The sequence below is a fragment of the Trachypithecus francoisi genome, unplaced genomic scaffold, assembly GCF_009764315.1.
Source record: "Trachypithecus francoisi isolate TF-2019V2 unplaced genomic scaffold, Tfra_2.0 Lachesis_group20, whole genome shotgun sequence".
Classification (NCBI taxonomy): domain Eukaryota; kingdom Metazoa; phylum Chordata; class Mammalia; order Primates; family Cercopithecidae; genus Trachypithecus; species Trachypithecus francoisi.
In genome coordinates, this window is record NW_022681466.1 from 43,039,286 (window position 1) to 43,051,868 (window position 12,583).

Consider the following 12,583-nt stretch of genomic DNA (forward strand, 5'->3'; position numbering starts at 1 on the left):
CAGTCCCCAGACTGACAGGTTATCAACTCCTGGGGCAATAGAGTGGTATCTCTGAGAAGTCCAGGAGGTAAGAAAGCAGCGGCAGTGGGGTTTATCACTAGAGACAGGAGGAGAACTAATTTCTAAAAAGCGTTGGAAAACTATACTATAAAAAATATCTGGGGTGCTATGATGCAAGGAAGGAAGCATTACTTGGTTGGGGCTGAAAAAATAAAGCAATTATAGTAAAAAAAAAAAAAAAGTCTAGATCCTGGCTTCTTGACAGTATGGTCTGAGAAGCAACAGCATCGCTGGCAGCTTGTTAGAAATGTAGAGTCCTGGGCCCTGCCACAATCTGCATTTTTAATAAGAGCCTCGGGTGTTTTTTATGTGCTCATTAGGGTTTAAGCAGCACTGGTCCGTATCACGGTGAGGAGACCCAGACCATCAGAGGGTAGGCTCCCTGGCACAGCTGAAGCATTTTTGAATACTTTGATACCACACAGTGTATCTGAAAAGATACTGCATTTTTGAAAAAGTGCTATAAATACTAGAGAAAGACCTCTTTTTAAACTGTGGGGAGGTTTCTCATAAGCCAAATTTCTTTTGACTAGAAGCATTTGCTGGGGAGTAAAGCACCAGGCTTCCTTATAGTGAGGCAGAGCCACATTAAAAATGTGCTGTAAGAACTCAGCCTTGGCCAAGTCGACTGTTCACCAGCTGGGTCAAGTCTGGAGCCTCCTAGGTCCCTTGGCAGTTCCGAGCTACCAGGATGAGCTTTTACAGGAAGTTGAGTTGGCTGCTGTTCTGCCCCAGAGAGCAGCTGAGTCTTTTTTTTTTTTTTTTTTTTTTTTTTGAGGAGTTTCACTCTTGCCGCCCAGGCTGGAGTGCAGTGGGGAGATCTCGGCTCATTGCAACCTCTGTCTCCCGGGTTCAAGCGATTCTCCTGCCTCAGCCTCCCGAGTAGCTGGGATTACAGGCACCAGCCACCACTCTCGGCTAATTTTTGTATTTTTAGTAGAGACGGGGTTTTCATCATGTTGGCCAGGCTGCTCTCGAACTTCTGACGTCAGGTGGTCCACCCACCTCAACCTCCCAAAGTGCTGCGATTACAGGCGTGAGCCACCGCTACCGACTCTGAGTTGAGTCTTTAATGTGGAAGATGCAGAAAGGAGACTTGACAAAACTATTTTCAGTGAGTGTGGCTGGCGAATTCGGTGAGGGTGCTACACCTGGAAAGAGTAGTAGCAACTGCTCACTGTGAAGCCTCAAAGTGACCTTAGACCTCTGACCCCGCGCCTCACTCGGCGCTTCCGCGCGCAGCTTCCGCTCCCGCCCCTCCGGCGAAGGGCGGGGCCAAAGGTGGGGGGTGGGGCTCTGAGGTCGGCGGTTAGGGGCGGTGTCTGCTGGGGGCGGGTCTCGCGAGGGGCGGGATTCGAGGAGGCACTCGAGCATTGGGCACCAGGTAGAGGCGGGGCCTAGTGCTGGGCTGGGTTGGGCGGGGCAGGGAGTTCGTAGCCGCCTCTGGGTAACTCGACTCTGGCGGCCAAATCTCCGGAGGCCGGGGGCGGCAGGCGGGCCCGCAGCAGATCCTGGATCCGGAATCTCCCGCGCAGGAGCGGAATCTGTCCCGAACCGGGTCTGTGAGGAACTCGCGAACTTGGATTAGGAAATCCCGGAGCCCGGATCGACAAATCCCGGAACCCGGAATTAAGATCGCCAAGTCCCGGATCGCGGAGTATAGAGCGCGGAGTGGACTCGACGCGTAGCCCGGAGTCCGGATCGCGGCACCGCGGGACGGGACGGAGCGATGTCGGGCCGAGGCGCGGGCGGGTTCCCGCTGCCCCCACTGAGCCCTGGCGGCGGCGCCGTGGCCGCGGCCCTGGGAGCGCCTCCTCCCCCCGCGGGACCCGGCATGCTGCCCGGACCGGCGCTCCGGGGACCGGGTCCGGCTGGAGGCGTGGGGGGCCCCGGGGCCGCCGCCTTCCGCCCCATGGGCCCCGCGGGCCCCGCGGCGCAGTACCAGGTGAGCAGGGAGGAAGCGAGCGGACGGGGGCGTGCGGCGCCGCGAGGGTGCCCGGGCCGGGGACTGAGGGGGCCTCGAGTGAGGGCCCTGGGGAATGCATGAGGAACTCCGGGAGACGGTGGAGGGCGGGCCAGGACCCTCGGGCTGCGGCGGGTGGCGGTGGAGGAGTGGGGAAGGGGGAGCGAGTCCTGCAGCGGAGGGTTGGAACCAGCTGGGAGGCCTGGGGGCTTCCGCGGCACAGGGATTCCGAGTGACTGGGAGACGGAGGAGTTTGGGGAACCAGTGAATTGTGGGCGGGTGGGTTGAGAAGTCTAGGGTAGGAGGGCTGGAAAGTGATGAGAAAGTTTGGGAAAGGGCCCTCGCTGAGAAACCGGGGTTACCCTGCATCGGCCTTGGTCCCACTCCAAGTCTGCCCTGTTTTTTCTGGTTGGGAACTGGCCGAGCTCTAGCGTGTCTGAGATGGCTCCCGGCTGCTAATGAGGAGGAAGGAGCCTGGCTTCCCACGGGCACGGGACGCTGAGACTAGGGCCAGGGGATTCCAGCTTGTGCACGGGCGGACTTTACTCCGGAGGCAGGGCCAGGCGCCTTCGCTGGGGAGGACTCCAGCTTAGACCAGAGACGGTGGTGTCCAGGCTTGAGGGGAGGCCCAGCCTAGTCACAGGCCGGCTCTCTTCTAGGCTTTCTGTCGGGTAGTTGATTAGTCTGGACGTGCAGAGTGGAACCCTGCTGGTCTGGGGCCCGAGGAGTCTGCGAGAGTTGCTTCAAAGAGTGCTGTCCTGACCCCTTTGGGGTTTTGAGAGCTGCTCAGGTTTCAGCTTCAAAAGCCCTTGCAAGGCAGCGACTTCTGCTCAGTGTGTGAGGACCTCAGCCTGACCCTGCCGGTCCCCTAGTCTGCTGTTCAGGTTGCACCAGCAGGCTTGGAAACTGTGCCCATCTGCCTTCTCACCCTCTCTGCATTTTTATTTGGCCTTCAGGTTCTAACTCCGCCACATCCGAAGCCATGTGCCCCAGCATTTGACACTGGCTTCTTGCTCATCTCCCAGGGTCTGCTGTGGGCTTCCTCTGTTTTCAACTCATGTCTCCAGGCGGAGGTCCTTAGGGATCCTCGTGGAGTATACACTGCCTACCTGCCCCCCGGGCCTCACATCTAAGGAGATGGCTTAACTAGGGACAGTGACTGGATTTTTTTTCCTTCTTACTCCTTGTTCTTCCTCCTTTCTCAAGAGAAAACAGAGTCTGGATATGGGCAGAGACAGACCTGGTCCCAGGGACTCCAGCTGGGGCTCATCTTTCCCACCCTACTCTCCCCCTTGGGGATTCATGGGCCCAGGGTGTTGCTGAGGGCTCTCTGCATCAGTCATTGTAGCCCTTGGGCCTGCCCACTGAGACCTGGCCTGGGCACCATCTGTGGGCCTTTGGCCTTGGAAGGACCTGGAACAGACAAGCCGCTCCAGTTGCTTTGGCATGCAAAAAGTCATAGGAAATGTGCCCTTGAGACAGCCCTTAAGAGAATGGATTCCACATGTTTGGTGGGGGGTGGCCTTGGGCCTGTGGCAAGGCCAAGCTGACTGGCTGGTTAGGCCTGGGCTGCTAGCTGCGGGGAAGTAGGAGATGGCCCTGAGTCTGGGTTTCCCATCCCACTAGCTTTCCTCCTCCTGGCAGGAGAGGTAGATGGGACAGAGAACCCAGCCAGCTAACTTTGGCTGAGTTTGAAGAGGATCCTACTTGCCCTCTTTCCAAATCCAGTTGTATGACTTCCAGGAGAAGGGACTTGAGATCTGGAAAACAGAGGGGTTCCTGTCTGGTAGGGCTCATGAGATGTGCTGGAAAATCGAGAATTTGAGGCCCAAGCTGAACAAATAGTTGAAAGAAGGGAAGTGATGACCTCCCTTCCTCCAGAGGGTGGTTCTGGCTGTGGATCACAGTTAACAGAGGAACGTAAAAAAAAAAAAAAAAAAAAAAAACAAAAACCCCCCCAGGGCAGGATGTGGTGGCTCACACCTATAACCTAGCACTTTGGGAGGCCCAGACAGGATTACTTGAGACCAGGAGTTCAAGACCAGCCTAGGCAACATAGTGAGACCATCATTTCTCAACAACAAAAAAAAAATTTAGCCAAGCTTGGTGGTGTGCGCTTATGGTCCCAGCTACTCGGGATGCTGTGGCAGGAGGATTGCCTGAGTCCAGGAGTTCAAGGCTGCATTGAGCTATGATCCTGCCACTGCACTCCAGCCTGGGAAACAAAATAACAAAAACCTCAGATTTCTGGGTTCACTCCAGAGAGTTCAAAAAGTTCAAAATCTTTTTTTTTTTTTTTTGAGACGGAGTCTCGCTCTGTCGCCCAGGCTGGAGTGCAGCAGCCAGATCTCAGCTCACTGCAACCTCCGCCTCCCAGGTTCAAGGAATTCTCTGCCTCAGCCTCCTGAGTAGCTGGGACTACAGGCGCCCGCCAGCATGCCCGGCTAATTTTTTTTATGTTTTCAGTAGAGACGGGGTTTCACCATCTTAGCCAGGATGGTCTTGAACTCCTGACCTTGTGATCCACCTGCCTTGGCCTCCCAAAGTGCTGGGATTATAGGTGTGAGCTGCCACGCCCTGCCTCAAAATCCTTTTTACTCATGGGAGAGTGGTGGTATGTTCCCCAACTGAGGCCCTCAGGCCCAGGTTCCAGAGCATCAGGGCCACATTTGGGGCGGGGCAAAGCATGCTCACTGGAGCCCTGGATTCCGCATCTGGGGTTCAGGGGACTGATCCAGGCCTACCTGATCCTGTTGCAGGCAGGGAGTTAGGGAGGCTCAGAGTTCTGGACTGTTTTTTGTTTGTTTTTCCTAACTCCTCAGTTGTTTTTTTTTTTTGAAGCGGGAGGCGTTGCTAGTGCCTATAAGCCCAGGGCAAAGCTCAGCTGGGACTTGAACTGTTAGCAGCCTTCCCCTGGGGTCCTGAGTGAGCCGTGGGCTCTGGGCCCGGGAAGCCTGGAGCAGATGTCTAGGTGGAGCCTATTCCAGGCCCTGCCTGTGCGACCTTGTCTTGGGACTTCCTGTTACCGGAGCACCTGCCCAGGAGGGATGCGTGGTGCTGCAGGTTCTGTGAACGCTGCAGCGAGGAGCTTCCTGGGGACCATAGGGCCCTTGCTCACACTCTGCAGGACCCAGTGCTTCAGTTCTTCCCTTTGTCTCAGGCACTAGGAAAAACTAGTCTGGGATGTCTGGGCCTGGGCTTACAGCTATAGCCACACTCAATTTTTTTCTATAATCTCAGGCCAGAGAAAGAACAATCCTTAAGGCAGAGAAAGAGGTCGTCTTTTGCCTTTCAACAGCTCTGATTAATCTCTTCCTGATGGAGAGAGACTTTGGCAGGACTCCCAAAGCCCCAGAGCCCCCCACTTTGAGGTTTTTATTCTCCCAAACACCTCCCTCCCACCCTGCTCCTCCTCTCCCCATCCTCACGTCTGTGGGTCATGTTTCTTTCCATCTCTGCATCTGGTCAAGAATCTGACCCTCTGTTTTGGGAACATGGGTTTAGTGCAGGATGAAGAGGCTGGGGAAGAATCTCATCTCCATGATGCCGGGGTGGGGGAGGGTCCTTTGATTTGGTACAAGTCTCCACCCTGCTGGGCTTGGTTGGCTGGTTGTGCTCGTTACATAATCTGGGCCCTGGGGCCAGCCCTGTGAAGCTGCCAGGGACAGTGTGTGCGAGGCAGAGCTGCCAAACAGGCCTTGCAGGCAGCAGCCATGGGGAGGGGGGTGGGGGTGGAGGTGACTCCCAGATGGGCTTCACAGAAATGTTGGGGAGCAAGGCTTCAAGTGGGAAATCCTTCTGTAGGCATCTAAAGAAGCTATTTCTATCTCCCACTTTCCTGCTGCTCAGCCTAGGCCTCTGATCCTTGCCTCCCAGGATAATCTTAGCCCCCTTCTTCAGCTTGGGATTGCCAGGGCTACATGGAGCCAGAGCCAGTCCTGGCTGCCAGGTGGTGCCTGGACCATGGGCAGAGTCCAGGTGCTAGCTGCTGTCTTTCCCACAGGCCACCCAGGAGCCATGGCTTCCCTTCTGGGGTCTTCTGGCATAGGGGCAGTAGTTGGGCAGTAAGGAGGTGAGAAGAGGGTCCAGTTCTGGGCTGTGGGTAGGGGCTATATGGTACCAGACTACAGGGTACAGGGTGCCGGTACCCTGTCCGAGGCCACCCTCACCAGCTGGTACACGTTCCAAGTCATCCTGTTGTAGCCCTGCTCACCTGGGGTGCTGCTGCCTACCAGACCCCTTTCTCCCTCGGCCACAGAGGATGGGGATTGGGGCTCTGCGCCATTGGCCTGCTCATGATATAGTATACCCCTCTGCCTGGCAGTGACACTGCCCCCGTGCCTCTCAGCCATGCTTCTCCCTCATGATGGGGGAAAGAGGAGGGCAAGGCTTGGCGGGACTGTCTGAGAGAACAGGGACTGGCTGGGGCTCCCGCAGGCCCTTCCCTCTGCAGGCAGGACCCTCCTCCCAGCCCAGGCTCTGGCACACCTCATTTGCTGGCATGGCTGCCAGGGCGGTTGCAGGGGGCGGGGCAGGTGTGGTTTACACTCTTCGCTCAGGCGCCTGCTCCCCTTTGTTCCTGGGGCTCCAGCAGGGCTCTGGCGTGCTGCTCAGGCCCAACCTGGCTGACGAGAGGGATGGAGGGCATAGGCTATGGGCCCCGGAGGGCCCTGCCCCTGACCTATGCACCCCCATTGGCTCACTTCCCCCAGCGACCTGGCATGTCACCAGGGAACCGGATGCCCATGGCCGGCTTGCAGGTGGGACCCCCTGCTGGCTCCCCATTTGGTGCAGCAGCTCCGCTTCGACCTGGCATGCCACCCACCATGATGGATCCATTCCGAAAACGCCTGCTTGTGCCCCAGGCGCAGCCTCCCATGCCTGCCCAGCGCCGGGGGTAAGAGCATCCTGCTTCTTCCACTCTGCCTAACTCAGCTCTGGTGGTAGCAGAGGGTTTCCTTCTATCTTAAGAGCTTTGGTGTCTGAGGAAGATTCCAGGCTCTCCTGGGGGAGAGGGTCCTGGAGACTGGAGGGGCGTTGCGGGGGTGAGTGTCCTTTTTTGGACCATTGATCTCTTAAGTGGGTTTCTGAACTCCCCAGGTTAAAGAGGAGGAAGATGGCAGATAAAGTTCTACCTCAGCGAGTAAGTGTTAAGAGGATGCCTGCCCAGTGGCCACCTCGGGGTGGGCATCCATCTCCCTCAACCCTGGGCTGTGGGAGGAAGGGAGGAAAGAGCCAAGCTTTGGCTGAAGCAAGCTGATGAGCTTCTGCTACCTTCCTCCAGATCCGGGAGCTTGTCCCAGAGTCTCAGGCATACATGGATCTCTTGGCTTTTGAGCGGAAGCTGGACCAGACCATTGCTCGCAAGCGGATGGAGATCCAGGAGGCCATCAAAAAGCCTCTGACAGTATGTGTGACCTTGACCACCTCTAGCCTTCCCAGGATTCCTTGCCCTCCACCCCCTTGTTTTCCAGGGGCCAAGCAAGTTGGGCTAGAGCTGGGTTTTTCACATGCAGGATGCAGCCCACTAGTAGAGTATGAACTCAGTTGAATGTGTTGGGGCCAGTATGTTTTAAATTAATATATGACAGTAGAAAATCTAAAAATACTTCACAGTAGTACTTAACCATAGTAGTTAAGGTATTCTTTCATGACATTTTTGTTTCCGATAAATAGATATGCAGACCTTGGGTCATAACTGAAAAATGTAAATATTATGGGTCATGGTCAAAAGTATGAAAACCACTAGAGGATAAAGGTAGTTCCTTTCTCCTTCCCCTTCCCCATCCATAGAGAATATTTTTTCTAGGCCGGGCGCGGTGGCTCAAGCCTGTAATCCCAGCACTTTGGGAGGCCGAGACGGGCGGATCACGAGGTCAGGAGATCGAGACCATCCTGGCTAACATGGTGAAACCCCGTCTCTACTAAAAAAAATACAAAAAACTAGCCGGGCGACATGGCGGGCGCCTGTAGTCCCAGCTGCTTGGGAGGCTGAGGCAGGAGAATGGCGTAAACCCAGGAGGCGGAGCTTGCCGTGAGCTGAGACCCGGCCACTGCACTCCAGCCTGGGCGGCAGAGCGAGACTCCGTCTCAAAAAAAAAAAAAAAAAAAAAAAAAAAGAGAATATTTTTTCTTTTTCTTTTTTTTTTTTTGAGATAGAGTCTCACTCTTTCACCCGGGCTGGAGTGCAGTGGTGCGATCTCAGCTCACTGCAACCTTCACATCCCAGGTTCAAGCAATTCTCCTTGCCTCAGCCTCCCGAGTAACTAGCATTACAGACGCCCATCACCATGCCTGGCTAATTTTTGTATTTTTAGTATCTCCATGGTGCCCAGGCTGGTCTCAAACTCCTGACTGCCTCGGCCTCCCAAAGTGCCAAGATGACAGAGCCACTGCACCCAGCCGAGAAACTTTCCTTAATAATAATCTAGAACAGTCCCGAGTGGTGAAGGCTTTCCAGGAGACTAGGATATTTTGGGGCCGTGATGGATGTTTGGGTTTCATGTAAGATGTGAGCCAGAGGCCTCCGCTTTACCATTGCACCAGTCCCACTGTGCTGGCGTTGTTGGTAATGCATCTCAAAAATGGTGAGTTCCGGCTGCGTGTGGCGGCTCACGTCTGTAATCTCAGCACTTTAGGGGGCCGAAGTGGGCAGATGATCTGAGGTCAGGAGTTCGAGACCAGCCTAGCCAACATATTGAAACACTGTCTTTACTAAAAACACAAAAAATTAGCTGGGCATGGTGGCATGCACCTGTAGTCCCAGCTACTCGGGAGGCTGAGGCAAGAGAATTGCTTGAACCCAGGAGTCAGAGGTTGCAAGTGAGCTGAGATCACACCACTGCACTCCAGCCTGGGTGACAGAGTGAGACCATGTCCTGAAAAAAAAGAAGGCTGGGACTGGGACTTACTACTTCTGATTCCCAGTGCCTGATAAGGTGCCTGGCTGGCCCATGGTGCTCAGTATTGATTGTTGAATGTTCATATCAGAAGATGGCATAGCAGTGTCCCAACGTCTTGGTCCACCTCCAGTTGATTGTCTTTCTCTCTTTAGCAAAAGCGAAAGCTTCGGATCTACATTTCCAATACGTTCAGTCCCAGCAAGGCGGAAGGTGATAGTGCAGGAACTGCAGGGACCCCTGGGGGAACCCCAGCGGGGGACAAGGTGGCTTCCTGGGAACTCCGAGTGGAAGGAAAACTGCTGGATGATGTGAGTTGAGGAGGGAGGTATCTGGAGGGAAGGAGGCCTGTGTGGGTTTAAGACTGGGACCAAAGAGTTTGAGACTAGCCTGAGCAGCAGAGCCAGACCCCGTCTCTACAAAAAATTTAAAAATTAGCTGGGTGTGGTGGCATGCATCTATAGTCCCAGCTACTGGTAAGGCTGACACAGGAGGATGGCTTGAGCTCAGGAGGTCGAGCTTCAGTGAATTATGATCACACCACTGCACTTTAGCCTGGGTGACAGAGTGAGATTGCGTCTCAAAAAAAAAAAAGACTGGCCCAGACACTTGGGCGCTCCCAGAGAAGTCCTGCCATAGAGAGGGGCACTGCTCCAAGCCCACTGGAGGTTGATTTGCATGATTATTACAGTGTTCCTGCAGATGGCAGTCGAGTGTCTCCAGGAAGTCCCTCGTGAGCTGCAAGAGGGCGCCATTTCCCTTCCTCCAGTCTGCCCAGAGTCCTGCTTCCATTCTTCAGGGCCCCAGGAATCTTCAGTACCCTGAGCTCCAGGGCTGAAATGGGGCTTCTCATTCTTGGGATTTAGCATAGCTTAAGATTTGAGAGCTCAGCAGCACCATCTCACACCCCTTTCCATCTGCAGCCTAGCAAACAGAAGAGGAAGTTTTCTTCATTCTTTAAGAGCCTCGTCATTGAGCTGGACAAGGAGCTGTATGGGCCTGACAACCACCTGGTGGAGGTGAGAGTGGGCCTGGGGCAGAGGCAGGCTGACATGCAGGTTTGGCAGGGAAATGGCCTCAGGGCCCTTGGGAGGCCCTGTGTTCACGCCGACCCCCTTGGTGATAAGCCATGTTCCCCTCCCTGCCAGTGGCACCGGATGCCCACCACCCAGGAGACAGATGGCTTCCAGGTAAAACGGCCTGGAGACCTCAACGTCAAGTGCACCCTCCTGCTCATGCTGGATCATCAGGTGACAGAGGCCCTGGGGTCATTTCTGGGGCCCCTCAGGAGGGGAGTTGGTTCCTATAAACCCTTCCTGTCCCTGCCCTATTTTCCCGCTTTGTTTTACTGCAAGAACTCGTCCTGACTCCCCTCCATCCAACTCCAGCCTCCCCAGTACAAATTGGACCCCCGATTGGCAAGGCTGCTGGGAGTGCACACGCAGACGAGGGCCGCCATCATGCAGGCCCTGTGGCTTTACATCAAGCACAACCAGCTGCAGGATGGGCACGAACGGGAATATATCAACTGCAACCGTTACTTCCGCCAGGTTAGCCAGATGCCAGCCCCCCTGTTCTCTCAGCCCTTGCCTTGCCTGCTGGGCTACTCCTTGGCCACAGCCTCCAGACTGCTGCCCTCACTGGTCCTGGAATGGTCCACTACCCTGTGCCCACAAGGCAACGCTGAGCCTTTGGTATTTCCTCCAGATCTTCAGTTGTGGCCGACTCCGTTTCTCCGAGATTCCCATGAAGCTCGCGGGGTTGCTGCAGCATCCAGACCCCATTGTCATCAACCATGTCATTAGGTAAATGCAAGGAGGGGGACAGGAAGGCTCTTTTAAGAGCAGATTCACCCTTGGCTTGAACTGAAGCCAAAGAGAGCATCAGGTTCCTTGCTCCCTGAGTATGTGCAGAGAATGGGCCCTAGCTTTGGCCCAGGTGGGCAGGATGAAGACAGCTATGTGCCTTCGCTCCCCATGTGCTGCCTGCAGTGTGGACCCTAACGACCAGAAGAAGACAGCCTGTTATGACATTGATGTGGAGGTGGACGACCCACTGAAGGCCCAGATGAGCAATTTTCTGGCCTCTACCACCAATCAGCAGGAGATCGCGTCCCTTGATGTCAAGGTGGGCCCTCTGGCTCCACAGCTTCCTCTGGGGCCCAGGATTGGAGTGGACTGGATCTGTCCAGCATTTCCATACATGTAGCACCTGGGGGATGGGATGGGAACTCTGGCTCAGTCATTTGCATTTAAGCTTTGGGGGCAGAGTCTGACACATGTACCCTCTCCAGATCCATGAGACCATTGAGTCCATCAACCAGCTGAAGACCCAGAGAGATTTCATGCTCAGTTTTAGCACTGACCCCCAGGACTTCATCCAGGAATGGCTCCGTTCCCAGCGCCGAGACCTCAAGGTGTAGTCCTCTTTCCCAAGGGGATTCCTTTGTAAAGCTCTGGGTGATGTTTACCCACAGCAGTTCCCAGGGTGGGTTGGCCCAGGGCTGGGGATTATGCTATGGCTTTCCTCCTGGCTCTTTGCAGATCATCACTGATGTGATTGGAAATCCTGAGGAGGAGAGACGAGCTGCTTTCTACCACCAGCCCTGGGCTCAGGAAGCAGTAGGCAGGCACATCTTTGCCAAGGTGAGGCTCTGCCCCGTTTTCCCTCCTTTGGCCCTGAGTAGTAAAGGCCTGAGCCACTTGGTCTCTCCCTTTTCCAGGTGCAACAGCGAAGGCAGGAACTGGAACAGGTGCTGGGAATTCGCCTGACCTAACTGCTCAGGGATCTCTTTCTTCCCAGCCCTAGAGCCTGGAGGGAGACCACCCTCTGGGTCCTTGCTGGGGCCGCAGACACGTAGGCTGGGGTGAGGAGTGTCTGCTGTCACTCTCTACTCCCCAGCTTTAGTTTTATACATGTAGTGATAGGATTCCTTGTTGCTTGGTCCCCAAAGCCTTATACTTTTTGCATTGGCTTTAATTGGGTTCAGCAGAAGCCTCCTCTGCCCCCCTGCAGGCAGGCCCAAGTAGGACTGCTGGAGGCTGTGCTTTGACATTGTAACAGACATTTCCGAACCAAAGGCTGCTGGGTTTGCATGTTTACAGACTCCCCTCTTGGGCGAGGGTCAGAGCTGGCTGTGGGGAGCTGGGCTAGGAAGAGGAGGTGCAGCTCAGACTTCCTAGCCTTTCTAAACCAAAGTTCTTTGCCATTCCTACAAGCCCAGCCTTGCTGCTGGTTTTTTTCTTTCCTTTGGGTATTTGCACTATTTTGGGAGCAAGTTTTCTATGTGGGAGCCACTTTTTTTGTACAGGGGTAAGTTGGGGGTTTTCAGGGAGCCCTGTTAGGTGCCTCCTTGTTTTCTTTCCTCAATCTATGCAAGCGGCTCTGGCCGCCATCATCTCCTGGGATGCCAGAGGGCTGCCTCTCCAGCGGCTTGGGCTGGGGAGGGGACACTCCAGTTCTCTAGCATGGCCTGAGGTATGGGTGGGCGCATGTGGAGGCCAGGGTAAGGTGAATGGGGAGGCTGGGAGGACTGGTGTTGCCCTTTGGAGCTTGGTGAGGAGGGTGGACCTAGGGCTTGGCGAGTGCCACTTCTGGCACTGGGATCCAAATAAATCCTTTTATCGATTGGTGGTGTCTGGACCTGGTCCTTGAACAGCAC

General features: G+C 55.1%; 1 protein-coding gene across 3 annotated transcripts; it reads left to right on the top strand.

Annotated features, from left to right (window-relative positions):
• The first annotated feature begins 1,447 nt into the window (after positions 1 to 1,447).
• Positions 1,448 to 12,552, top strand: SMARCD2 (SWI/SNF related, matrix associated, actin dependent regulator of chromatin, subfamily d, member 2). Of its 3 annotated transcripts, none has more exons than XM_033184005.1 (13): positions 1,448 to 2,005; positions 6,736 to 6,920; positions 7,124 to 7,166; positions 7,308 to 7,430; positions 9,078 to 9,233; positions 9,846 to 9,941; positions 10,071 to 10,172; positions 10,311 to 10,472; positions 10,630 to 10,727; positions 10,914 to 11,049; positions 11,216 to 11,338; positions 11,466 to 11,567; positions 11,645 to 12,552. In XM_033184005.1, exons 1-13 carry the CDS (start codon positions 1,790 to 1,792, stop codon positions 11,696 to 11,698), a joined length of 1,596 nt encoding a protein of 531 aa, XP_033039896.1. In that variant the 5' UTR covers positions 1,448 to 1,789; the 3' UTR covers positions 11,699 to 12,552. The 3 variants fall into 3 exon arrangements, with proteins under 3 accessions (XP_033039896.1, XP_033039898.1, XP_033039897.1); XM_033184007.1 differs by lacking the exon at positions 1,448 to 2,005 and adding an exon at positions 4,551 to 5,808; XM_033184006.1 differs by lacking the exon at positions 1,448 to 2,005 and adding an exon at positions 6,046 to 6,095.
• The last annotated feature ends 31 nt before the right edge of the window (positions 12,553 to 12,583 follow it).